General features: G+C 46.1%; 1 protein-coding gene and 1 non-coding gene across 8 annotated transcripts; both read left to right on the top strand.

The window, feature by feature from the left end:
* The first annotated feature begins 1,742 nt into the window (after positions 1 to 1,742).
* Positions 1,743 to 26,540, top strand: ZNF274 (zinc finger protein 274). Of its 7 annotated transcripts, none has more exons than XM_037047608.1 (8): positions 1,743 to 2,065; positions 2,444 to 2,516; positions 3,432 to 3,558; positions 4,272 to 4,367; positions 21,066 to 21,548; positions 23,634 to 23,734; positions 24,641 to 24,767; positions 25,265 to 26,540. In XM_037047608.1, exons 1-8 carry the CDS (start codon positions 1,929 to 1,931, stop codon positions 26,188 to 26,190), a joined length of 2,070 nt encoding a protein of 689 aa, XP_036903503.1. In that variant the 5' UTR covers positions 1,743 to 1,928; the 3' UTR covers positions 26,191 to 26,540. The 7 variants fall into 7 exon arrangements, with proteins under 7 accessions (XP_036903503.1, XP_036903504.1, XP_036903505.1 ...); XM_037047610.1 differs by lacking the exon at positions 1,743 to 2,065 and adding an exon at positions 2,076 to 2,144; XM_037047611.1 differs by lacking the exon at positions 1,743 to 2,065 and adding an exon at positions 2,151 to 2,286.
* Positions 20,230 to 20,370, top strand: LOC118988223 (small nucleolar RNA SNORA1). The gene has a single exon (XR_005066735.1). It is a non-coding gene; the product is annotated as a small nucleolar RNA SNORA1 (small nucleolar RNA).
* Positions 26,541 to 27,664: the final 1,124 nt, after the last annotated feature.

A 27,664-nucleotide genomic window follows, 5' to 3' on the forward strand; every position in this document is an offset into this window, starting at 1 on the left:
GAAACCCAAGTTAGAGGGGAGTACACCAGGTCCTGGACCTGAGGAGCCCAAGTGAGCCCCAAGAACCAAGGAGGAAAGGGAACATCAGAGCCTAGGCCCTGGGACCTGAAGAAGATGAGAGAACTCCAGATATTGGAGTCTGCAGAAGGCAAGACAATACTTCATCCTGAGCTCTCAAGAAAGAAGAGATCACCCTGGACCCAAGGAAGAACACACACCACGTCCAGTAAGTGACACTCTTGTTCAATTCTTAGACATGGATATCTTTGCAAACAGAAGATGACACTGGGTAGAGGAACCTGACCACCCCACTCCTACACCCTGACAAAGATTCTTTAGCTTAACCAAACTTCAGGTAGGCTCCTACGAACCCTTTCCACAAGGTTCATCTGTGTACTAGTACCATGCTAAGTCAACTGATCACGAATTCCCTACCCTTTCCCCCACTGGTGTAGCTTAGTGGATAGAGCGCTGCCTGTGAATCACAGGATTGCCAGTTCCATTCCCAGGGCACAGGCCAGGCCAGGTCCCAATAGGGGGCGCTCGAGAGGCAACCACACACTGACCTTTCCCTCTTTCTCCCTCCCTTCCCCTGTCNCCCTTTCCACAAGGTTCATCTGTGTACTAGTACCATGCTAAGTCAACTGATCACGAATTCCCTACCCTTTCCCCCACTGGTGTAGCTTAGTGGATAGAGCGCTGCCTGTGAATCACAGGATTGCCAGTTCCATTCCCAGGGCACAGGCCAGGCCAGGTCCCAATAGGGGGCGCTCGAGAGGCAACCACACACTGACCTTTCTCTCCCTCTTTCTCCCTCCCTTCCCCTGTCTAAAAATAATTTAAAAAAAAAAAAATCCCTACCCTTGATAGCTAACCAAAATCCTCATCCTCACTAAGTGTCCTAGGTGTTATCCGGTCACTCTGGTTCCCTCCAGCAAGAATCCTGTTAGATGGGTTCTGCCAGAATCCCTTCGACTTGCCCAAAATACTTGGGTCTCTTCTTTGTAATTTTATATCCACCAATATCCTGCCCCACCCCTTCCCAATCCAACTCGCTCCTTGTGATAAACCCCTACTTGTTCTGGTTGTATTCAAAATTAAGCCCAGTTCTATCATAGATTCTCTTCCCTTTTCAATATTGTTACTGAATAAAATCTACTTTCACCGCTTTAACTTTTGTCCAGCTATGGCTTATCTTTGACAACACCCACCCTTCCCAACCCCGATGCCCAGGTCACAATTAACCCTGGCCTTCTCTCCGCGACACAACTACACTTTTAAGCCTGTCCCTCCACCCCTCACAAGGTTTGGAGGACACACTTCCGGAAAACCCCGCTCGGCTTTCCCCCCCGGGAAACACCGGGTGGATTTTAAGTCCTCCCGCCAGCACACTTCCTGCCCTCCCAGTCCCGCCCCTTTTGGTTATATTACAAGTGGAGGCACATTAGCACCCCCCATTCCCCACCCCAGTCCATTCTCTTACTCCCTCTTCAAGGAACTTTGGAGAACATTAGCACCGCCCTCACTTTCTGCCCGCCCCTCCTCCAATCCCAGTAACTTGGTGGATTAACCCCGCCTCCTTTAGGCTGCCGGAAAGCCACGCCCCCAATACTTCTGGCTCTGTCCGCCCTTCTGACTCTTCAAAGGATGTCACAATCAGTCCCGCTCCCCACCAACAAAATCTAACACACCCAGCACTTCCGGCACACCCTTCTACCCCGCTGCTTCCCTTCCTCCCACTTCCGGCTCACCCTACGCCTGGACGCCCTCCTGGCTGGGTGTTACTGTTTTCCGGCCGGCGTCGCCACCCACGAAGGGACTATGGCCTTGCGGCCTGGCCTGCCCCAACCGAGACCTCCCTGCCCTGCTGGACCGCAGGGGAACATGGTTGAGAACCGTCTTCCCCTGGCTTCGCCTGCAGCCCAGAGATGGCTAGAAAAGATGGCCGCCACCTGGGGGCGGCCGGGCACGGATCGCTGTGGGGGTGCCTGGGAGTTGTAGTCCGAGTGGGCGCGGTGACGCACTTCGCCGCGGAGAGACCGGCGCCATTGTGCGCCGCGCGCCGGTGAGTACGGCCGTCGGGGGCTGTGCGGTTCCTGCTTTGCCTGCCTTCCTCTCGCCGCCGGGCTGGGTCGGGCGCAGTGGTTGGGGACAGGGACACGGGAAAAAAGGCATTCCGTCCTGCCGTGGGCGTAGGCTGGCCAACCCCCCGGGGCGTGGGAAGACCAAGGACAGCAGTGAAATCACACTGGATAGGCACGTGGGAGGAGATCTCGTGTAGCTCCGGTAAAAGGGCCTCCAGGTTTCTGGGAGGAGGTGGAGACTAACTACCCTGTCAGGACGTTTTCGGAGAGAGGGTGGATTGCTTCCGGGCAGAGGAGGGAGGCGTCTAAGTGTAGGCGCCCCACGTCACTTATGGACGTCCCAAATTCCATCCTCTCAGGACTTTGTTCATTCAGCCAAGACCCGTCGAAGAAGGAAGTATGGCCTCCGGGCTTCCGACGGCCTGGTTCCATGTGAGTAGAGTTTTAGTGCACCCCAGGGTCTCGGGCGTGGGTGGCCGGATGGTGGTGGGACGCCACCCTTCCATGGATGCCCCCCAGGCCCTAGAGCCTCGGTGAAGGGATGGAGGCGGGCAAGAGAGACCCTGCTGGGTGGGCAAGCGGCAGGTTGCTTAGCCCTCGAGGGAGTGGTTACCCTAGAGACCATTATAGGGAATTCTCATTTACTGATTTAAAAAAATTTGGTAATCTTCACCCGAGGATATGTGTATTGACTATAGAGAAAAAGGAAGAAAGAGAAAGAGGGAAACATCGATGTGAGTGTTATATGCTCCCCAGTCCAAACTGAACCCAAACTCTGAGCATGTGCCCTTACCAGGAATCAAACTGGTGACCTTGAGGTTAATGGAAGCCCCTCTGGCTGGGGCAGATTCTAATTTTTCAAACCTAGGAAAGACTGACGGGTCTGAACAGGGATCAGACTAGATTTCAACAGCTACTCTGGCATCAAAGTTACAGGTGACACGAGCTCAGCTTCTAGGAGAAAATGTGAATCCTTGGCAGGTGAAGAAAGTAGAAACTGCACAGTGAGTGGAGGTTAAAAGCTTGGGTGTGATGATTCAGCTCATGGAATCCCCTAGGAGAACATGTACACACTGATATAAGTGTTACAATTTCCAGGTTAATATGTAATAGGGAGGTTTTCATGAAATGAAGCATTCTCTTCAGCCTCATGTGATGTTCTCCTTGCTGTGACCTGAATAGGGTCAAGCTTAGGTTTGCTTAGTGTCAGACACTCAGGAACACATAATGGGACCCCTGGAATGCTTTCAGGTCACCTTGTAGACTGTGGCTTGATGTTCTCAGTCACCTGCGTCCTGTCAGCCAGTGATGACAGGCACTGGCTGAACAGGAATCTGTGGGTTTTAGGAACCAGTGACTTTTGAAGATGTGACTTTGGGTTTTGACCCAGAGGAGTGGGGACTGCTGGACCTTGAACACAAGTCCCTGTACAGAGAGGTGATGCTGGAGAACTACAGAAACCTGGTCTCAGTGGGTAAGGCTGGCCTCTGTGTAAATAAAGATTTGTGCTTTGCTGCTCGAATGTGGTGCCACTGAAGTGTGTGTCTTGCTTGGGCTCACGCGGCAGGGATCAGAGTACAAGGGTCAAGGCCCTGGAGCTTGAGGGAGAGGGCTGTACTTTGTACCCATGGGGAAAATGTACCTTCAAATGGAACTTCTGGAGCTTCACGTAGTCCACTCCTCAGAGACCTTTAATCCCAGGGAGGTGGTCACAAGAATCCCAGAGGACATGGTGTCAGTGTCCAACAGCCCAGGAGTATCATCATAGACCCTGATCCCTTCCATCTCTCTTGTGAACTTTTCTCTGGTGTGAACTTTTCCATTCTTAGGTTAGTAACTGCATCATTGTGGCTCCAAGCATCACATCTTTGTTAAAAGCAGAAAGGAATGGGAGGGGGCATCTACCCAGGCTAGTGCTATTTTCACAGCTGTCACATTTAGTAAAAAAGGAAAAGCCTTATGGCCTCCACTGACATGTTTCCCTTTGTAACTTTCTGGCCAGAATTGGTCCTACTGCCACCTTTATTGTCAAGGGAGTCCAGGAAAGCAAAGGTGTTGGGGGGGGGTTGTCATCACTGCCCTAGACCAGAGGTGTTCCCCTAGGGGACAATAGCATGTGCCATGACAGGAAAGCATTTTTTTCCGAACACAGACCCCCCCAAGCCCTTTCTTTTTTCCCTTGGGCAGAACATCAGCTTTCCAAGCCAGATGTGGTATCTCAGTTAGAGGAGGAGGAAGAACTCTGGTCGGTGGAGAGAGGAATTCCTCAAGACACCTTTTCAGGTGAGAACCAGGCACACGGGAGTCCAGCAGGGAATGGGTTGACTGGTTGGTCAAGGATTGCTGTCCTAAACAGAGAAGGTGGAAGAGGAAACCCCAGGTGGCGTGCTGTGATGAGTGGCTACAGACACTGAATCAATTCAGTACTTTTCCTTTATGACATTACATGTAGTTCACGTTTCCTTTGTGCAATTACACATATTTTCATAAGTTTGTAAAGGTGGCGAGAGAGAGAGAGAAACGTTGATGTGAGAGAGAAACACTGGTCGGTAGTCTCCTGTACACCCCCTGACTCGGAATCAAGCCTTTGACCTTTTGGTGCACAGGATGATACTCCAACCAACTAAGCCATACCTGCTAGGGCTGTATTTCTTTTATAAGAAAGAAATATACCTTCCCCCCCATTTTGGTGGAGCTTGATATATTGTGGATGTTAATACTGCAAATATACCAGGCCAACATTTACCTTCTATTTAGTCTCCATAAAGGAATTTTATGATTCCAGGTATTTCTATTCTTATTCTAGGCTTTGTATCATATGTAGGCAGATTGTGCAAATACTTTTTTGTATTCTAATATTTTTTGTTTTAACTGTTTTATGTAACTGGCATTGTCTCATGTATGTGGTGTAGGGTACAAGTTCTTTCAATACCAAGAGTTCCTAACCTCTGGACTGTGGACCAGTGTTGGTCCATGTCTGTTAGGAACTGGGTGGTATAGCAGGAAGTGAGCTTGAATGTAATGCTCTTGAATCATCCCCAAATCATTTCCCTCGCCCCCCAGTCCTTGGAACCGGTCCTTTTGTCTTCCACAAAACCAGTCCCTGGTGCCAAAAAGGTTGGGAACTACTGGTGTTGGGCACAAGTTTTTTTAATACCCATTTTCTGACTAGGTTCTTTAACTTACTGAAACACTCATTATCATGGACTAAATTCTCACAGTCATCATAGATTGTAGGCTTCCCTGGCCTCTTCTGTTCCCTTGATCTCTGTCTCTGAGTAAACACCATATTACTGTACTTATTTTAACTTTATAACAAGCTTGGATAAATGATAGTTCCTCTCATTATTAGATATATGTATTCTTAGCTATTCTCAACCACCTGATTTGCAGATGAAACTCACCATCAGCTTAGCAGGGTTCATTGAGAAAATCCCGTTAGAGTATGAATTACATTTGATTGGATTTAGCAATCCCTTGATGCATAATCGGACACACGGTATGAAGAGGGGGTCTGACCTCACTGCTTTATTAGGCCTTTTAGGTACTGCTGGACTTTCACTGTAGCTGATGGTATTGCTCAGGTTGATCCTCCCTTGTAGTCTTATATAGTTGCTCCACGAACCTGTCATGCTGCTTAAATTCTCTTCATTAATTTTCTCACTACAAAGTCATTTTATCAGCAAGCATAAAGCAGTCTGTCCTATTATTTTTTCTTCTTTTGGGAGATCATGAAAACACATCAGCCACAACTGGTTCTTCCAAAACACTATAAAACTGAGAAATTGAAGAATGCATGGTCTCAACTGAAACAGGGAAATTTCTGGGTTTTGATGAGCATGATGGTTAAAATCAGTTTTTGCTGATTTTAAACCAAATCTTGCTTTGGTTTAAATCAGTTTTATCTAGATAAATAATTCTCTGGTGCTTTCTAATAAGTGAAAATCAGTAGCCCCAATTACCTCTCCAGAACCTTCCAAGATGACCATAGGGATTTTCTCCTTTGAATAGTTAAGACAGTGACGTTACAAACATACAGGCACCCTTGTTGTAATGTGATGCTGGCATCCAGCGACATTTTTTAGGACTTTTACATCAGTATTCATACATTGAGTTGGGGATGTGGAGTGGTTTGTTGGTATTTGTGTTTGCTGTCTTTGTCATCTTTTGTATAGGTGTGCTGGCTTAGAGAAACTTGGGATGCTCTCACTTCCCTGTGTTCTCTGAGCTTTAGTACAAGAGAGGCTGAACTGCCCGCTTCTGACAGTGTCAGCTGTGAAATCAGTGCCTGGCCCCATCTCTGGTGATAATCTGTTTGCCACAACATAGAGGCTGGACTTCCCGTGACTCTTTGCCCTCTTTTTCTGGACACCATGTTTCAGCATTGATGACTCAGCATTAATATTTTGTTTTCCATATTCAAGTTAATTTCTTTCATTCCCTGCATTAATCAGGAGCATAAGTCACTAAATTCTACCTCACCTGGAAGATCTCCAGAAACACAAGCACTGGATGAACCACCATGGTTTCTGTTCCCCTGGTCCCCTCCCTTGATCCAGCCTCCTAATGTCCCTGCCAGTCTTTGTGGCTCTAGCTATGGCAGTGTGTGTCTCATCCTCCCTGGAACTTAATTTTAAGTCCATGTCCCTCAGAACCAAACCTTCCAGCTCTGCACTTCTGCCTGATCTAGTGGTTTCCTGAATCTAGCTGTCACTGGAGACATTGAGCGCGTGTGATTCTGCACATCCCCTGTTATGGGAAATTTAGAGGTGGTGCCTCATGGCAGAGACCATGGGCAGGAAGGCTTGTCAGGACACTCTCTTCTGTCTGCTGTGCCTGAGGTGATCAGTGCTTGACTCATCCCTGCTCTGTCAGAGTCCTTATGTGATGTTTCCCCCCATTGTGTCTTCTTCCCCCCACAAATCCCTGTGGAAGCCCTCCTGTGTCCCATGCAGTATACTAAACACTTTGGTAGTAAACTGAAGACCCTGCCATTGTAGGCTTTGTAATCTAGTAGATGACAGCCTTTTACAAATAAGTTGCACAAATGTAACCATGTAAACACAGATAAATAGTGGTGAACACTGAGGAAAAAGAGCATGGTGTAAAGTGGGAGCAGTGGGGAGGTGGTCAGGAGGCACTGAGGGGTGAGGTTGAAACCAGTTCCCAGAAGAAAAAAAAAGTATACTGCAGACATTTAAGAGTGGTGATGAGAGCTTCTAGGCATGGAGACACAGTTTGGAGTGACTGAGAATGGAACAGGCTTGGCATATTCAGGGAACAGAAAGTCACCCATCTGATGGAGAGCAGTAATGAGGTGTAATGGCATGCAACTACAGTTCATCAGACCACACAAGCCGTCCACTGTGGGGGAAGTTTGGTTTTTATTGAGCAGGTAGGGTGTGGCTTTTCACAGATCACTGTGGGTGCTCGTGAAAAAAGAACTGTGGTATGACGGATGGAAGGGTAGGGCAGGGGCTGTGGTAGTATCCGGGGAAGAAGTGATGGTACTTGGCCTGAGAGAGTATCAGCAAGGTTGGGGAGAAGCAAGCATTGGGCTCGTCCCCATTCATAGATGGATTCTGTGAGACTAGGAGAGTAATTGGCCAGGGGTGCAAACCAGAGGAGGCTTCCTTCAGTTTCTTCTAGGTAAAGGCTTCAGGGATTTCCTTACACATGTATTTACTACATTTGCTTTTTTATATATGTATCAACATCTTATTTAAAAATACAGTAAAGAAGAATTTTTGGCATTACACGGTCACATGGAGGAGTCTGGTAAATATATAGAATTTTGAAAGATGGAAATAGAGGTTATGTTTTTCTTGTGTTCAAATAATTTATTTAAAGATTATGTATTAATTTTTAGAGAGGGGAAGGGAGGGAGAAAGAGAGAGAAACATCAGTGTGTGGTTGCCACTCGTGTGGCCCCCACTGGGGACCTCGCCCGCAACCCAGGCATGTGCCCTGACTGGGAATCAAACCTATGACCCTTTGGTTCACAGCCGGTGCTCAATCCACTGAGCTACGCCAGCCACGGCATGTTCAAATAATTTTTTAAACAAATTATCTGAGTAGTACGAAGAACTCCCTAGTAACTTCTTTGCCTAGATTCAAGAGTTTGGAACTGTCACATGTCTTGACCCATTCTGTTAATCAGGTATGAATTAGAGGGGACTTAGACATTTGTAAGCCAGTCGAATACACCTCTGTGAACCTCAGGAGGAGGTCCGAGCAGTGTATAAAAATATGGGAATCATAGGTGTTTGGAATGGCATGCTTGACCCTTAGAGGAGACAACCATCTCTCGCAGTGGTCTCTTACTCCCAACACTGGTGTAGCTGGGCCTCTGCTGCATGCAAAGAACTGGGAATGAAAATAAATAAATAAAATATTTTTAAAAAAAAGCCCTGGCTGGTGTAGCTCAGTGGACAGAGAACTGGGAATGGATGGAAAGCTAGGCCTCTCTGGCTCCCTGGGATAGCAAAACTGATAACACGGGCATTGTTTGAAGTAGAAGGAAATGGTAAACAGTTAATACAGGTGGCATTCATCTTCAAGTAGGTATTGGTTTGGAAAGATGTGATGATAAGGAATGTGGAAAATATTTGATGGCATGCAGTCTTCAGCCATCACATAGTGTTCTTTTAAGAAAGTATTGTCATGTGTGGTTCAGGTAAAACACTTGACACATAATCTAGGTTTAATCATTAGAAAACCAGTGGACTGAAGGAACTATTTTTGAAAATCTATTTTGAAAAAATAATAGGAAAACCTGTAGGACATTTAACTTTTTTGACTTGTCAAGAAATGAAGCAGGAGATGAGCCCTACAAATATGAACGTGGCACTTCTCAAAGTAGCAGTAACACTGGTAGAAAAAAACAGGAGGAGATCCTTTTGTAGGAAGGAAATCCTCTAGATTTCATCCTTTATGTAGCCTGAGGGGACTCACGTGGGAGTAAAGCAAACTTGGGGAATAGGAAATCAGTTGTTTTATACAAGGGATTCAAGAACAAGACTAAAGGTGTGTTTAGTGTCAAAAATCCTGTTTTCAGCTCATTTTAGCCTACTTTAAGACAGGGCTCACACAGGAGACTAACATGCAGAAACCCTGAATGGAGAAGTCCTTTTCATGAGTTTTTCAACATATGAACTCAAACAAGGGCAAAATTCTAGAACTGTGATCCTAGCTGGAAAAGCTTCTGGTCTGATTCAGCCAGTTTTGAGAGAATTCATACTAGACCAAAAAAATCTAGTATTATGGAAAAGTTCTTACACCAAATAATTCTGAGAACGCTGAAGCCATGGGAATGTAATTGCTGTGCAAGAGGTTTCATGCATAGCCCTCTTACTCAGCATTGTTTAATCTTACAGACAGCACCTGAGAATGTAATCAGTGTTAGGAGGGCTTCAGGAGCCACAGGACCCACTGGCAAGCTCTTCAGTAGGAGTCCTCATTGTGTTCACATCAGAGGACTCCTATGACAGCAGACCCTCAATGTCATCTGTGCAGGCAAACCATAGCACTAGGTCTCACCTTATCTGACAACAAGCAAACAAAAAACCTTATGGAGAGAAGGAACTGCACTCAATAAATACCTCACCCTATTTTTACACCAGATAAGCCATACAGAAGGCAAACTACATAAAACTGAAGATAAAAGTACTTTCTAATTTGTTCCGTGATCTGATCTGAACATCTGGAGCAAATATTAAATAACATGGGTGAGAACAGGGATCTGTATTTCAGTTACCAACGTAGGTCCCCAGTTGCTAAGACAGTGACTGAATCTCTAGCTCAGGAACCTGTTGAATGAAAAAATGATTGAAGAAATGGCAAGAGGCAAGTGGACATCTTGAAAGAAAAGAGACTTTGAAGACAAGGCCTGTATGGGTGAGGGATAATGAAAATCTTAGGATGAAATAGAGGCTCACATCCTTGGAGACTGGGCCCAGAGTCTAAGATCATGAGTGACTATCAAATATGTTTTAGCATGAACCCAGCCTAGCAGAGTGTGATCACATACTGTGCAGTCTTTCTTTTTAAAGATTTTATTTATTTTTAGAGAAAGGGAAGGAAAAAGAGTAGGGTAGAAACATCAGTGTGTGGATGCCTCTCATGTGCCCCCCACCAGGGACCTGGCTTGCAAGCCCAGGGAACTGGTGACGCTTTGGTTCACAGACCGGCAATCAATCTACTGAGCCACACCAGCCAGGGCAAATCTTAATCCTTTTATCCGGGGACCACTCTCTCAGATGTCCAGATGTAGTTAGTACCCTGGGTAATTTCAGGGCCTGAAATGCCTTAGCTATTAATTGAATATGAAAGAAGACAATTGAACTAATAAGCATTTGACACAAACATTTTGCAGAGGGGTGGGGAGGAGGGACCTCTAAAAGTCCTAGTGAAAGAGAAGTGATAAGAATCAAGGCAGGAATAAATGAATCAGAAATACAGGAGAAAAAAATAATCCAAGAGCCCATTTTGGGGTATAACTTGGATTAAACAGTAAATAAGAGACCGTCTAAAAACCTATACAGGGGAGAAATTATATAGATATTCAGCAGCACATGAGGTGGTTTCCATTATACTACTTTCCATAATTTTACAAAGAATGAGCCAGTGTTGTATAGTATGTGAAGAAAAATTTCCAAGATATACAGTAAGATATTTCTTAAAATATCTTTTAACATATGTATCTTACATATATAAAGATAATATATGCAAATATTATTGATGCCTTTTTAAAATGTACACATAAAATACAAATATGAATGTATGTTGATTTCTTATCACTGTAAGAATGTAGAAACTGATAGGCTGTGATTGCTTCCCAAGAAGGAAAGTGGATGGGAGGCTGACTTTCCATTTTTTTTGAGGTGCTACCTCCTTGTAACTATGAAGCAGCCAGTTATGTTTCAGTACTGACCTGGGAAGTGAATTATCTTCCCGCTTTCTGGTAAAAGGTAGTTTCCGTGGAACATGAACAGTACAGTGACAAGACAGAGACTGGCATGCTAACAGGTTCTTTCTGAAAAGTATACCAAAGTGAAAAATGTTAAAAATACTGAGGAGACAATATTTATAGCTCATAACACCACCTTTTTTTTTTAAGAGGGGAGGGGAGGGAGGCAGAGAAACATCGATGTGTAAGAAACATTTCTCAGTTGCCTCTTGTAAACCCCTAATCAAGGACCTGGCCTGCAACCCAGGCATGTGACCTGACTGGGAATCAAATCAGCAACCTTTCAGTTCACAGGCAGGCACTCAATCCATTGAGCCACAGCAGCCAAGGCATAATTACCTTTAAAAAAAGGAAAAGACTAATCTTTTAAAACAGTAAGAAGTTCAGAAATATGACAGATTACAAAATAATAGAGAAACTAATAACTTTGATTTACAATAGGATAACCAGTTAATACAGATGGAGGAAAGGTTATGTTAATACTTTTTTGAAATGGTACCTAAGAATAAATTAAGGAATGGACAGGCTCTTTTTGAAGAAAGTTGTTAGTGGGACATGGAAGACTTGAATAGGTATAATGTTGACTTATGAGGGCTTACAAAGGCTAGAAGTGTGTAGAGTTCCTTACTTGACTATGTCCTACAGCCTCTAGGGAAGTGCTGTTGGAGCCCTTTTACCTGTGGGAGCATGAATGCCAATGTCTGTCCCAGCTGGTCGGGGTCAGACATTGACCAGGTGTCCCTTTTTATGCCATGGCCTGCACTTCCAGCCACTTCCCAGCCTCCCCAGCAGATGGGCACTTTGTAGCAGCAATCCTGTGATAATTTACATATAGGACACAGTTTCAATGCTAACTAGATTTTCTGGAATTTGACAGAAATGGAAAGTCCAGGCAGAAGGGGGGACAGAAGGCTAGAAGGTCTTTACCCATGTTGAGTCAACAAATACTGTGCTTGAGCACTTGACAAAGTGCCAAGCAGCATTACAGGTGTGAGGCTTGTCTTGTGGGGGTCTCTCTCATTCCAGAGCATGTGTGGCTGACTGACTAAACCAGCGAACATGAACATACCAGGTCTGTTCCTTGATCAAATTGGCCGTCTTCCCATGTTTCTTGGTCACCACAGCTACTGACTGTGTTGAGCAATGTGTATCTAGAACATTTCTGTAAAGTTCCCCTGGGCAGTGCTGCTCTAGAGATGGAGAGGTGACAGTAAATAAGGACCAGATATTTTGAGATAGCAATCAGTGCTATCAAGAGAAATAAAACACTGGGACATGCTGGGGACAATGGGAGGCATGGGTAGTTTAGAACTGGTCAGGAAGACAGTGCTGAGGAGGTGACATCCAAGCTGAGAGCTTGATGGGGAAGATGTTAGAAAAGACTACTAGGCAGGTGGATGGCAGGTTTGAAAACTTCTAGACAAGACACTCTTGGGCACATCTTAGAAAATGTAAGATGCTGGCTATGGGAAGTCTCAGTTGGTGTAAAGGGCACAAAAGAACAAGGTTCAGGATCCCAGCTGCTGTGTTCCCTCTGTGACTTTGGTCAGAGTTCCTGGCCTTTCCCAACATGGATTTTTTTGTGTGAATATTGGACACTTGTTTACTGGGACTGTGGTGAAGTCCAGGTTCCAGGGGGCTTTCATGAAATGGTAGTTTCTATTACTGATCAAAGACTGATACAAAGGTGGTCATCAAAACCTTTACCAGACCCTTCTCTGGGCCTGGTGTTCACTAGGAAACTGCACTGTTAGGGAGCCAGCTTACCTTGGAAGGGAAGCAGTGGAGAGACAGAAGGAATATGAGAGAAGAAAACAGCAGTTCCCATCAGCCTGTACTGCAAGCTGGACCTAGCTTTGGGTACCTAATCACTTATGGTAAGGAAACCTTGCCCAAAGATTAGTATTTGAACAATCCAGTAGAGAAATAGGGAGTTGCAGGTCAGTGGATTACATTGTTCACATTCTCCAGGAGTCAGCTGGTGGGTTGAAAGCCAGGACCAGTGTTCCCCGACAGATGGTTCAACATTACGATGGTGCGAAAGCAATGTGCTTTCAATAGGAATCATGTTCCAAATTTTTGTCTTTTTTCAGGCTAGTGATAGGGGGTATAGTACCGTTTAGAGTTGCTGGGCAGTGGCAGAGCCTTAGTTGCCATTCAACCACATGGTCACGAGGGTAAAAACCCAACACTGCAATGTACTGTGTTGCCAGAATTGTTTGGGTATGTTGTGTTTTCCGTCTCTTCAAGCCCACCGAACCCATCTGTGTCTGCTGTTTCTGGTAAGAATTGGAAGGTAGTTACTATTGAAATGAAACTCAAGATAACTCTCCAGCTATAGGCTAATGTTGTATTTTGAGCATGTTTAAGGCAGGCAGGGCTCAGCTGTGATATTCAATGGGTTGGGTGTATTAAATGCATTTTATTTTTATTATTGACACTATTATAGATGTTCCATTTCTCCCACCTTTGCTCAACTCCATCCCCTGACCCCTTTCGCTATACTAGTGTCTGTGTCCATGAGTTATGCATACGTATTTAGCTAATCCCTCCGCTTAAGTCTAAATGCATTTTCAACTTAAAATATTTTCAACTTATGATGGGTTTATGAGGTTTTAAGTTGAGGGGCATCTGTACTTGGAGCTGCAACCGTTAGGGGTTATTTTATGCAGCCCTAGGGAGGGAGGGGAGTGGGTCATTCAGTCAAGCTCTACCCCAGTGAAGTGAGGATCCACTTCCCCATCAGCTGGTAAGTTTAACAGCTTCTGTTTTACTGGTAAAGATTAGAGGACTTGGGATGGTCCAGTGGATGAGAGCCTTAGAGGACTGAGGTGTCTAGAATAACACCAGCTTCCAGGCTTGTGGCCCATCTGATTTTACTGCCTAGCACTCAGTATGGTAACTGCAGAACCTGTGCCAGACTGCACCTGCAGGTGCTGGGCTCTCGGCATCCTAAGGACTGGAGAGTTCCTGACACCCAAACTCAAAAAGGTTCTGTGGCTTAAAACAGTAAGAGTTAGCATTTTTCAGCAAGCACTCAATGCAAGATTTTGAAAAAGCACCCTTGCCGCGGTCCAGCCGCAGCCCATCTAAGGGTCCTCAGGTGAGAGTAGGCGTTGGCGCTGGGTAACAGGCAACTACACAGCTCAAAGGCAGGTGAAGCACTGTTCCGTTTATTGCAAGTACAAGCTGATTTTTTATATTTTCATTTTTGGCATAGATTAACATTTACAGGTGTACAGCATGATCAGTTAAGCAGAAAAAATCAATACAAAGGTAACCAGGAAAATACGAAAGTTCCCATAGTTTCAGTTATGTTAAACAAAAGTTATTTTGACCAGGAAAACCATTAATCAGACAATTTGAAATAGTTCTATGTATACAGTTTGAATGTCTTATTGTTTATTAAAGTTCTCAGAAATTGTCATTGGCAACAGGTACGCTTAGACCGAGCAGAGGTTAGGAAATACACTATAAGCCTTTGTAATATCTAACTTAGCTATCTATCTTGCTGTCTAAAATGTTTTTTGTATACTGAGGACTTTGACTCCTTGGTAGTTGTTTCTAAGTGCTTAGTTTGTAATAGCTAACCAGCTTCTTCTGTTTTTACGCCTGTCTAATTCTAACTGATACATATTTCTATTCAAGGTAAAGGAGGGGCTGTTACTCTAACAACTCTTTAACAATCAGGGGCTATTTTCTAAAGGGGTTTTTGCTATTCTATGTGGCAGTTCTGCGGGAAAACATATTTTTCCCTGAACTGTTCTTTCTTGGGTGGCTCTCACAGGAACAAATAAGTAAAGTACGATGCCTTAATTTAGCCAGGGTGATATTGCTTAGGACTTGAGCCAACTGTTGTTTTTTCTCTGAGAGTGGTCATTAATTCTAGGAGATTCCAAATTATCAGAAGTGTAAAGGTTAGAATACTAAGAAACAGTAAGAATAAAAGCAACACCATATATCCACTAATGCCACGTCCGTCCTGCTGGAAAACGCTTCTGTGAAGCCGTCATCTCCAAGTCGTGACTGTGTCAACCGACATGGTTAGAAAATGCTTCTGTGAAGCCTTTGTCCCCAAGCCATGACTGTGTCAGCCGACCTGGTTAGCATCGGACGTGGCACACCCTGCTGCCCCCAAGGATAAAAAGAGAAACTAAATTAAAGGTGAAGTAAGTAAATCAGAAACCGAGTGGGGGAAGGGAGATAGAGTACCATAGAAAGAACCCAGCAGTTATTTTAAGGGAGGAGGCACTAAATAAAAATCCCTCTGTTGACCCAAAGAGTACAAAACGACTTACATGTACAAATTAGGGAGCTTTGAAGCAATATGGAGAAGGAAGGTTTAGTTGGTGAGGGTTTTGTTAAAAAATATTTTTATTTAATCCCTGGCTGGTGTAGCTCAGTGGATTGAGCAGGGGCCTGCGAACCAAAAGATCGCAGTTCCATACCCCGTCAGGGCACATGCCTGGGTTGCAGGCCAGTTCCCAGCAGGGGATGCACCAGAAGCAACCATACATTAATATTTCTCTCCTCTTCCCTTCTAAAGATAAATAAAAAAATTTTAAAGTATATTTTATATATATATATATAATTTATTTAATTTATTTTTAGAGGGGGAGGGAAAGAAACACCTACCTGTGGTTGCCTTGCGCCCCCTACTGGGACCCTCAACCCAGCCATGTGCCCTGACTGGGAATCGAATCAGCGACCCCTTGCTTTTGCAGGCCGGCATTCAATCCCCTGAACTACACCAACCAGGGGGTTGTTTTTAAGTGTCATGCATGGTTATTGCTCAAATGGTACCTGGCCCAGCAGTAAGGCCTAGGGAGGCGACCTCCCCAAATCCTGTATGGGGCGGCGCAGGGCACATGTCAGGCCCCTGTCCTCGGCTTTCGAGTTATCCTCAGGGGAATTTTAAGCCTTACAGGCGTCTGCTTAAAGAAAAAAAATGAACTACACTTTAAAATCCAGAATTTGGGGGTGGGGATGAACCCAAGAAATCCTAAAGAACAAGGATTTGTAGGGGATTAAATTCTAAAGATGACAGCAGATGTTTATTAGTGAGGAAAGGGCCCAAAGGAAACATCCAGAAGATCTTGCTGGGAGAAGAGGTTGGAAGTGACAGGTCAAACGTCTGTCATTCTTACCGAGGAGGAGAAAAAACACTTTGTGGGGCAGGAGTGTCCGGCGATGGCCGAGAATTGCGATGTGCGTAGGTCACATGTGTTGTGCAACCCGGCGCGTCCATGGCCAGCCTGGGGCGGAATCACCGGGCGCTGGATAAGTGCGGGCCGGAGCCACTCACTTCCTGGGTGGCGCGCTGGCTATCCGCAGCACCTGTAAAGTCTGTGCGACTGAGACTGGGCAACCAAAACGAACCAGGTTTGAAGGACGCTGGGAGGAGGGGAAACAGGACGCCCTACGAGAAGGGGAGGGGGGGACCAGAGGAAGATGAAATGGGTTAGGAAGCCGGTGCGCCGTGCTGTGGTGGAAGGCGACAGCTCTCCCCGGTGTGGCCAAAAGGGACACAGGTCGGGGAGGTGTGCGCAAAAGCTCCACCTGCGCCGCCTCTGTACCCGGCGCTGACTTGGGGGTCGTGAGAGAGGACAAGCGCGGGCAACCCGCCGAACTTGGACTTTGGAACTGTCAGTTTAGGCGGCGCCGGAAGCCGCGCCGCGAAGGTTCCTGGGAGTTGTAGTATGCCATAGTCCAGTCGTGAGGTACTCCAGTGCCTGGCTGAACTTGGCGGCTGCAGGCAGGGTGTAGGCACTATCGGGCTTCACCGCACAGAAGAGCGGGAGACATTCTGAACCCCCGGCCTTCCGGCACCTGTTGATAATGGCGCGCTGCAAAGGCGGGAGGTGCTGGAAGCCTGCAGGAAATGAGAAGTGCCCCGCTTCTCTCAACATCACCTTGACTTTATTTTTAAAGATTTCTTTTTTCAGAGGGAAAGGGAGAGAATAACAAATACCGATCTGTTGCCTCTCGCACCCCCCTCCCTCACTGGCGACCTGGCTGGCAACCCAGGCATGTGCTCAGACTGGGATTTAGACTAGCGACGTTTCTATTACCCGTGGTTGCCCAACCCACTGAGCAACAGCAGCTGGAGCTTTTTTTTTTCTTTCTTTTTTTCAAAGCAGTCGCAGTTGCTCCTGAATAGCGATTTTCTGCCCTGCTTTTTTATTTCACACGTAGGAGAGTTCCTATGTTGTAATAATGACATTAAATAAATGTGATTTTTTTTTATTTTTAGAGAGGGGGAAGGGAGAGAGGAAGGAAGAGAAACTTCAGCGCTGTAGAGGTACCTGGATTGATGGTCTCCGCCCCCCCAACCTAAGTATGTGCCCTGACTAGAATGGAACAAGGAACCTTTTGGTTCGCAGGGCTGCGCTTAGGGTGATATTCTTTTTTTTATTCAAGCCTTTTTTTATTAATGCCTCTGTGGGAATCTTCCGCAGTTTTCATGAACCGTGTTTTCCAGCATTGTTCAGGTAATGTGTGTTATGGGAATGAAACCACCCAAACGCGGACAGTCAGAGCCCTTTGTAGCAAGGGGCTCAGCCAGCATATCTTATGTTTGTTAGACACTGTAAGGAAGGCAGGAATGGGGCAGAGGGTACAATTCACGTAAAAAATGGGAAGGTTCTGGTCAGAGATTATGGGCTGGGGGGGGGCAAAAAAAACGGACAAACTGGAGGTCACAAACCAAGACCCCACCCAGTAGGCTTGTTGCTATATGTCAATTCTGTTCTCAAATGTGGTCTGGCCTTTGTCTTTGAATATTCATTTTCTCTGTCTGCATCCATCTTCATCTCCAGGTAGCTCCCAGACTATGAGTGGATTAACCTGCAAATAGTACAAGGGTATTCTTTGTTAAGGCTGAGTCCATGCTATAAGTTCCTTTCCAAGTAGAGTTGTGTTAACCCCTTACACTCACAATTTTGAGGGTGATAGTGCTTATTTGCTCTTGAGGTCAGCCACACTTTGTTTTAAAAAACAAACCTAGTTAGGAATTAATTATAAAACATGGTTATTTACAGTTTAAGCAGTTCCCAGAAACAATTCCACCTGGGAAGGGGTACATTTCCCCACACCAACAAACAATTCTCAGACTCCAGCAGGGTCTTAACTCGATTTTGACACTTTTTCCTGGAGATAACATCAAATTCCACAGGTTAAGTCCTACAAGTCGGCAGCCCTCGACCTCCCCCAGCCCCAAACACGTGTACACACACATTTCAGATGCAAGCCATAAGCCCAGGCTCTGTGCTTCTAACCAACTGGTTATGGAGTGAAGGTGCCAACCACTTTTTCTTTTTTTTTTTTAGGTTCTCTCTCTTTTTTTAAAATACATTTTATTGATTATACCATTACAGTTGTTCTATTCGCCCCCTTCATTCCCCTCTACCCGCACACTCCCTCCCCCACCATTCTCCCCTACCAACCACTTTTTCTAACTCAGAATGCCAAGCAATTCCAGGTTGCACCTATACACTAATCCACTGAAGGTAAATCAGGGGTTCCCACAACCCACTCCTGGGGTTTGACTAATTTGCTCACAGAACTCAGAAACATTACTTCTAAGTACCTTCATTATAAAATTACGCCTTCCTCAGAGCCTCCTCCATACCCAGTCCAGGTCACCACTCAAAACCTCCACATCTACACCAACCCAGAAGCTCTCTGAATCCCATCCTTTTGGAGTTTTATTGAGCCTTCACTGTAATAGGTATGATTGATTAATCACTGGTTATTGGTTCCATCTCCAGCCCCTCTCCCTTCCTGGGAATTTTACCGGGTGAGGTGGGATTGAAAATTTCAACCCTCTAATCACATGGTTAGTCTCCTGGCAAATATCCCTTATCCCCACATGCTTCCCAAAAGTCACCTCATTAACAGAACAAAACATCTGCAGCTGTGAGCCAAGATCTATTGAGGAAGACCCGATACATATGAGACATATGTTTTGGTCATTCAGGTGACCAAATATATACTATTTTCTTAATTCATTTTACTTATTTTTAGATGGGGGGGGGCGGGAGAAAGAGAAACATCAATGTGCGAGAGATGCATCAATCGGTTGCCTCCCGTGAGCCCCCAACCTGGGGCCTTGCCTATAACCCAGGCATGCGTCCTGACCGGGAGTCAAACCAGAAATGTTTTGATTCACAGGCTGGTGCTTAAGCCACTGAGCCATACCAGCCAGGGCACACATGTATTGTCTTTTTTTAAGTCTTTTTTTAAAAAACTTTTTTTTAAGTCTTTAAATCTTTTATAATTGGTATTTCTTCTTGGAGTTGTAGAGAGCTTCCTTGTTTCCTATTGCTTTATGTACCCTCCTTAGCATTTCAGAGCAATCCTGTAGCTCTCTTCAGTGGGTGCCCTTGTGGATGCCATACTAGGACACAGAGCCCCTGCCTTGCCCAGACAGTCAGTCTTGGCCCCCAGGGGGGCAGGATCAGGTTCTGTTCCCATTGTGAGCAACAGGCATATACAGCATCACAGGTCACTTCTCAACTCTTATTGCTTCTTGTTCTTTTTTTTTCCTTGGTGTAGTGAGATAATTTACATACCATAAAGTGTACAATTCAGTGCTTTTACTGGATTCGCAAGGCTATGCATCCATCACTACACTCTAAATTCAGAACATTTTCATCATCCCCCCAAAAACCCTCATATTCATTAGTTATTAGCCCCAATTCCCTCAAATCCCCCATGTCCTGAAACCACCCGTCTGTCCCTGGCTAGGTAGGTGAGTTGGTTAGATCGTCATCCCTATCTGACAGGTTTGTGGTTTTGATCCCTGGTCAGGACACCTAGAGGAATCAACCCATGAGTGCACAAAGGGGTGGAACAACAAACTGGTATTTCTATTTCTCTCTTCCCCTATTTTTCAATAAATTAATAAGCTTATTAATTCAATAAACTTAAAAAATAAGTTATTTTAAAAAACACTATTTTCGCCCTGGCTGGTGTAGCTCAGTGGTTGAGCGGGAGCCTGTGAACCACATGATCAAGGTTCGATTCCCAGTCAGGGCACATGCCTGGGTTGCAGGTCAGTTCCCAGCAGGGGACTCACGACAGGCAACCGTACATTGATCTCTCTATCCCTCTCTTCTTCCCTTCCCCTCTAAAGATAAATAAATAAAATCTTTAAAAAAAAACACACTATTTTCCAGCCTCATTCTGGAAATGGGCAGTGTTTTTGTACATGTGTCCAGAAATTGTTAATGTAGCTAGCTAACTGCATTGAGACACAGGTTTTCCTTCTATCACGTTAACTTTATTGCAGTGGTGACAGTGAGACCTGTAACATTTTCTACTTAAAAAAAAAAAAAACACAAACGACAAAAAATGCTACTTTCCATTCCTTTGTATTTGTATATTTTCAACATTTTTTTTTAAGGAGCAGGGTTTATTAGTGGGGAATAAGAGGGAAATGGAGCCAACCAAGGGAGGTTAAGACTCTCAACATTTCAAATAAATGACATTACATAATATATGGTCTTTTGTGTTTGGCTTCTTTCACATAGCATAATGTCAGCATTCATACATGCTATAGCATGTATCAATACTTCCTTTTTTGTTATTCTCACTGGAGGATGTTTTTCATTAATTTTAGAAAGAGGAAGGGGAAAAGAGAGAAACATTAAAGTTAGAGGGAAACATCAATTAGTTGCTTCTCGTGTAAACCCCAACTGGGGATGGAACCTGCAGTCTAAGTAAGTGTCCTGATTGGGGATCAAACACACAAACTTTGGGTGCACAGGATGACGCTCCAACCAACTGACAACCCTGTCAGGGCACCGTTTAACTGTTGGAGGCGTCGCCATCCAATTCATTACCACCAGTTGTTACCCTCCCTCTTTGCAATAACCATCCTAGTTCATGTTGTTCACGTTTTGTTAGTTGAGATTGTATCTCATGGGTGGCACTTTCTGGGTGGCTAATGATGTTGAACATCTTTCCATGCACTTCCTGGTTATCTTTCTTGCTCTGCTTTTGACTTTCAGAGTGTCCTAAGACTCAGCTGTACCCTCATTTGGATCCTTTTCCTGCTGAGGAACCCCTGATGAAAATCGAGGTTGTTGAAGTTCTCACACTCAACCAGGAGGTAGCTCGTTCCCGGAATGCCCGGATCCGGGCCCTGTATGCTGAAGATGAGGGCCTGAGCCCAGAGGTCCTCTGGGAGCCCACTCAGCCCCTGGGCAGCCATCCAGCTAACTCTGAGGCTGCACGCCAGAGATTCCGGGGGTTCCGCTTTGAGGAGGCAACAGGGCCCCGAGAGGCCCTGTCTCAGCTCCGCAAGCTCTGCTACCAGTGGCTACGGCCCGAGGCACACTCCAAGGAGCAGATACTGGAGCTGCTGGTGCTGGAGCAGTTCCTGGGCACGCTACCTGGGAAGCTCCGCGTGTGGGTGGAATCACAGCACCCAGAAGACTGCCAGGAGGCAGTAGCCCTGGTGGAGGATGTAACCTGGATATCTGAGGAAGAAGGTAAGTGCAGTGGAAGTGTGGGTTGGGAAACAGTTTTGTGGGGGCATGTTGGAAGGTGGGGGGCAGCCATACCTACTGCATCTATACCAAAGGCATCTGCCTCCTCCTCCATGTGTTCCTGAATCAGAGCTTGAGACGCTTCCTTGCTAGCATGTTGCTATTACCTCTAAATCACGGCCTTTGAGAATGGTCTTTTGCCTGGACCCATTTGTGTAAATGGAAGGTCTCAGGTCCCGCCTCGCAGCTACCAAAACCCTTGGGTGGCCCCTGGCACTGCATTATTATGTAAGGAATCCTCCATCTACAGGCCTCTGATGGAAGCTCTCAGATAAAGTGCTTCATTGTCCTCCAGGAGCCAGTAGAGACCCTGATTTTAGTCACAATGACATATCCCTAGGTGCCTTCTAATGTCAATTTGGTGGGGGCTGTGGGTAAATGGTAACCAAGGAACACAGAACTCATGGGCCCAGCAAGCCTTCAGTCTAACAGGAAAGATGGGAATTTGACAAATGAATGTACATGAGATAGGTGTTGTTGGCAGTCCTGGCAGTGGGGCCTGTGGAAGCCAACTTGCTGTAGCCAACACCTGGTGCAGAGCAGAGCTCAAGAGGCAGCAAGACAGGTGTGTCAGGCAGGCACGCATCCCCTGTCCAGGCCCACATGGGACCTGTCAGTATGTTCCAGAATCAGAGGCTGGGTAGGTCTATACCACAAGGATCACAGGGCAGGCTAGTAGGGCCCTTGGCAAATGTTACTCTAATGTATCAGGAACTGACCCTTAAGTTCCAGGGAGGGTGGCAGGATCTGATGGAACTTTCCAGGATTCTCCAGGTTGTAGCATGTGGCTTGTGGGACACCCTGAGCTGTGACCATGCTGAGAGGAGTGACCATGGTAGCTGGGGGGGGAGGGAGTTTTGCATTTGGGAGCTGACTCCATGAGACTGGTTTCTCAACAGAGTTGTGCCAAGTTTTGTGGAGCTCAGACATGTTTTTGCTCACTTCAACATCCTAAGTAGCATGTGGTGGGTGCTCAGAATACATTTCTTGAACCAACAAATGATTGACTGATTGACTTTTGTAATTTGGTGGTGGGTGGAATCCAAGGTAGAGGGTGGGGTGCAGGGGCCAGGGCATCCGTGAGAAGCCACTGTGGAAGGAGCAGTGTCTTCTTCACTGAGTCTAGGCTGTCCACATCCTCATCCCTTGAACCTGTGAATATGTTACTTTCCAAAGTGCCTTCATAGACATGATTAGGTTAAGGATCCTGAGATTGGAGAATTGTCCTGAAGCCCACAGGCAGGTTTTCTTTCTTTGGGGCTTCCCTGCATGGAATTTCTTGTAAACATTCCCCCAAAAGTCTCTTTGGCTCTGCTTGTCTCCGTTTTTGTCTCTGACCCATCTTTGTGGCGAGTTGGAAGCGATGGCCTGGTGGGCCCCTTGATAGTGAGGGTGGACTCATCATTTCAGAAGCCTACAGACCATGTGCGGATGTGTGAGGAAAGTTGAAATTGAGAGGGGCTATGAGGCCAAACAGGGCTGTTTCCTAAGGTGGAAGATACTTGATAAAATTCCCATCAAGATGAGTGTGGTGAGCCATGGTTGGTGTGACTCAGTGGATTGAGCTCTGTCTTGCAAAACAATGAGACGCCAGTTCAGTTCCTGTTGGGGCACATTTGTGGCCTGCAGGCTGGGTTCCAAGTTGGGGGTGTGCAAGAAGCAACTGATTGTTGAATGCTGAAGCATTCTTGCACATCAATGTTTCTCTCCCTCTTTTCTCCTTCCGTTCTCCTACTCTCTAAAAATAAATAAATAAATAATTTTTTCTTAAAAAAAAAAAGATGGGTGTGTTGGGAAAGTGGTTCCAGTCTTGGGAGTCAAGGGAAGTTCCACCCTCCACATGGTGACAGGGGAGTGTGGAGAACTCAGAAGACACAGAAATGGGATCTTTGCCTCTGAGGAGAACGTGTGAGTCTTGTAGCTGAGGCAAATGGGGACCTGAGGAGGCCCTGTAGATCCCGGGGAGACATGGGCTGCCATTGTGCTAATGACACCCAGCTTACCCCTTGTGCTGACATCTGTTCCCAGCATTGCCTGACATGGACCCCACCTGCTCTCTGGAGACCACAGCTCAGCAGGAGGAAAAGGAGGAGAAGGAGACTACTTGCCCATCAAAGGCACTACCTGAGGTGTGTAGATAGTATCACCCTTTCCTGCTCTGGTCATAGCATCTGCTGTGAGGTGGGCCCACCCCGAGGCCTCTAGGCCAGACCTGAAATTTATAAGCATGAAGGTCAGGAGAACCCTTGTCATTCAGAATGAACAGTTAGGTGTTTATGACTGAAACAGAGTTTAAGGTTTGCTTCAGAATGACACAGAGCTGGAGCGTGGACAAAATAGGGCCACTGAGGCTCACGTAATGTGACCCAGCCACTGTGCAAATGTGGCATCAGTCAGGGCTGCTTCTGCTGGAAGTTGCTTACACCTGGCTCAAGCATCAGTGTGAGCTTGCTGTCCCTCGTGTAGTGAGCGTTCTGTGTTGGGCTCCAGGCAGGGCTGTGTTCAGTGACTCCCAGGGGATGGGAGGTCTCTATCCAAACCATCTGTGGCTCTGCCTGTGGTGGGCAAACCCAGATCCAGGCAAAGGGGAGTGGGGAGGCCTCTCCCTTCCTCCTGCAGTTCTTGTCATTTCCTCAGAAAGGACTGATCACAGCTGCCTGGGGACAGCCTCATCCTGCAGCAGCTCTTGTCTCTCCATATGGCTGGGGAGGGGGCTGTGCCCATCAGTGGGATGCCTTTGGAGAGTTGTGGGGAATGGTGAGCTGGACCCAGTTGTGGGTTGGCAGGGGCAGGTTGCTTGTAGTATTTTCAGCTCTTAGTGAAGTAGGGACTCTGCTTCCAGCCTTAAGCTGGTTTTGTGAGAGACCTATTGGACCTCTTCCAAGTCAGTGTTTCCAGCAAACCCCCAAGGGGAAAAAAAGCATCCTCTCCCTGCACAGCAAGCTCTTTTGGGATATCCCAGCTGGCCTGCCTTCTGTCACCTTGGATGACTTCCTGACCTGTGCTGAGTGGACGCACAATATGTGCCATTGCAGGAACCAGTGACCTTCCTGGATGTGGCCGTGGATTTCAACAGGGAAGAATGGGATCTGCTGGACCCAGCACAAAGGACTGAATACCATGACGTGATGCTGGAGACCTTCAGACACCTGGTCTCCGTGGGTAAGGCCTTGCCCACACTGGGCATTCCACCATCCCAGGACAGACCAGGGATGCCGCAGGGACCTTGAGTTAGTGATTTCGCCTACTCTGGGCCCTGCTCAAGGAAAGGGTGTGCCCTCGAGTCTCTTGCTCCATCCAGGGCCTTTAGCTGGTACTGTGGACCTGAAGGGATGGGTGTTGTGTGGACAGAGGCATCTTGAGGTCCACTGAGGGACTGACTTATCCACCCTGTAGGTGTGTGAGGGCAACACAGGACTTTGGAGAGCTAGACAAATACTCCAGCCCTCGGCCCAGCCCTTGATCTCCAAGCTCAGTATTCCCCGCTTTGCTGCTTTACTGCTTTTTTCATTCTCCCCAAGTTAAAAGACTATTCTTGGAGGTAAAGCCAAACAGACAAAAAAAAGAAAACCCCAGCTTTTGAATAAGTAATTATGGCATACTCTCAAACCCTTCAGCATTTTCTCTGTGCAGAATCCACTCCTTTCGGTTTTTTTCAGGGTGGGAGAATACGTTGGAAAGCAAAGAGTTAACCCCAAAGTCTCCTATTCCTGAGGTAGAACCAGCCCATGACCGGAAAGTGGATAATCCCTCAAGGGCCGAGGCCCTGTCTTCTACCTCAGGAGATGCCTTGCAGGGTAGGGCCCCAGAAGCTCAGGACACAGCATTGAAACATGTGGGCCTGACTCGGGTGGAATCCCTCTCTCAGAAGCAGCACTGTGAAAGCCCCAGCTCCCAGGCCGACACGGGTCTTGACTCAAGTCATGTTTCACTCCAAAAAACTCTACCTAAGAAACAATTGCGCAAGCGTGGCTCACGGGTTAAAAAGGTGATGCATAATTCCCATGAAAAAATCCATCAGAAGAGCCGCAAAGGGAACAAAGCCAAGGAAAGCAGTGGTTGTGGGACTGTTGGTCAGAGCACCCAGCAGGTTACTTTTACCAGAATTCATAAGGGGAGCCAAATTTGCCGATGCAGTGCATGTGGTAAAACTTTCTGCAACCCAAGATACTTCTCTGTACATAAAAAAATCCACACAGGAGAGAAGCCCTACGTGTGTCAGGACTGTGGGAAGGCCTTCATTCAGAGCTCCTCCCTCACGCAGCATCAGAGAATTCATACTGGAGAGAGACCGTTTAAATGTCGTGAGTGTGGGAGGACTTTCAATGATCGCTCTGCCATCTCCCAGCATGTGAGGACTCACACTGGAGCCAAGCCCTACCAGTGTCAGGTCTGCAGAAAAGCCTTCCGCCAGAGCTCTCATCTTGTCAGGCATCAGAGGACCCACACCGGGGAGCGCCCCTACACGTGTAACGAATGTGGAAAGGCCTTCACCCAGAGCTCACACCTCATAGGGCATCGGAAGACGCACAGTGGGGTGAAATGCAAGAAGAAATACCTACCTCATAGTGCTAAAGCCTGTTGAAGAGATGCTGCCTTTTCAACCCAATCCTGCATCAAAACATGAATGAATGTGGTTGGGACTTGGAAGTGTTGAAGGATGATGTTCGTGAGACCAAAGGACAACCAGGGAGACTGCCCCTAATTAACTGGTGGGGTGTCGTTGATAATAAATATAATTGCTGGAAAAACAGATTTAACTTTTTACTCAGTTGATTTGCAGTTATAATATGATCGTTAAAAGTGGTATTAATGAAACCTGATAATTGCTTATAATGAAAAAGTATGCACTGATATTATATTTGTGGTAAAGTGTTTGTGTATGAACAAGAATGAAAAGGGAAGATAAATAAACCATGTATTTCTGTGGCAGAATCTTCATGTGTATTTTAATCTAAATAAATCCTTTCATGTCTAGCAGGTTCTGTGGAAGGCCACAGCCCCTGCAGTCCAAAATTCCAAGTGAGCAGGGTGTCATTCCGTTCCTTATGGAAGGATAAAGTTAGGTAGGTTGTGGGTTCAATCTCTGGTCAGGGCATGTACATGTACATCTATTAGAGGCAACTAATAGATGTTTCTCACTTCCATGTCTCTCCCCTTTCCTCTCTATAAAATCTATAAAAACATACCCTTGGGTGAAGACTTAAAAAAAAAGATATAGTGAAGTGCAGGGAATGGAACCTTGAGAGCAAGGTTTGGACGCCTAGAGTGCTGGAATCCCCAGGCAAGCCTCCTGGGCACGTTCATTTGCTTTACATTTCAGCTTTTCCCAAGGGACTCCTTTGAGAGAGAGATGACCCGATGTCTGTCACCAAGTTAATCAATAAGGCGCTGAAACAACTAAGGCATGTATGTGATATCCATGTTTCACATGAGATAGCATTAAAATTCTGTACGTCATACAACTTGTAACCTGCAGCCAATTCCATCCCTTGCTCCATGACTCCACTTTGTTCTCTTGAATTGCACATAATATTTCAAAACATTTTCTAAGCCTCTGTTCAAAAGTACTTATTTTCAACAGATACTGGTTGAGTACTGCCCTCCCCAGACTCTTCAGACACAGGGCTCATGGCGCTATATCACATTCAATCATTTCCACAATCTGATCATGGCACTTTCGGCTTCTCCGAGCCAAGAAAACATCCAGGGTTAAAGAATTTAACCTGGGTGCTGCTGCCTTCCCTCCATGTGAGTTGAGGCCTTTCCTAGAGAGAAGGAGCAGTTCTCCATGTAGGTCAGCAGCTCCTCCAAGTCCTAATGATTTTCTTGGGGTGTGACTTCCTCACCCTTCCCAGCACTGGCAGTGAAGTTTACAGCCATGTCCTCAAATGAGATCACTTCATCCTAAAATGTCACACTTACTGTGAGAAGTTCACTAAAGGTGAGCTGACTGCTTTCCCATCTGTAGCAGTTTCAGACATGGCCACAAATTCTTTGCCATTCCTCCCTAGTAATTAGGCTTGTTTCAGTCAGTAGTGTCAACAGAATCATGCCAT

The sequence above is a fragment of the Sturnira hondurensis genome, unplaced genomic scaffold (genome assembly GCF_014824575.4).
Source record: "Sturnira hondurensis isolate 20B ecotype Veracruz unplaced genomic scaffold, ASM1482457v3 Scaffold0006199, whole genome shotgun sequence".
Lineage (NCBI taxonomy): Eukaryota > Metazoa > Chordata > Mammalia > Chiroptera > Phyllostomidae > Sturnira > Sturnira hondurensis.

Bases quoted from the DNA above. Each gene is read 5' to 3' on its own strand.
- ZNF274 (XM_037047608.1), top strand. From the start codon at position 1,929: ATGGCTAGAAAAGATGGCCGCCACCTGGGGGCGGCCGGGCACGGATCG. The intron at 4,368-21,065 runs GTGAGAACCAGG...TTTGACTTTCAG, and splicing joins TCCTCAAGACACCTTTTCAG to AGTGTCCTAAGACTCAGCTG. The intron at 21,549-23,633 runs GTAAGTGCAGTG...ATCTGTTCCCAG, and splicing joins CTGGATATCTGAGGAAGAAG to CATTGCCTGACATGGACCCC.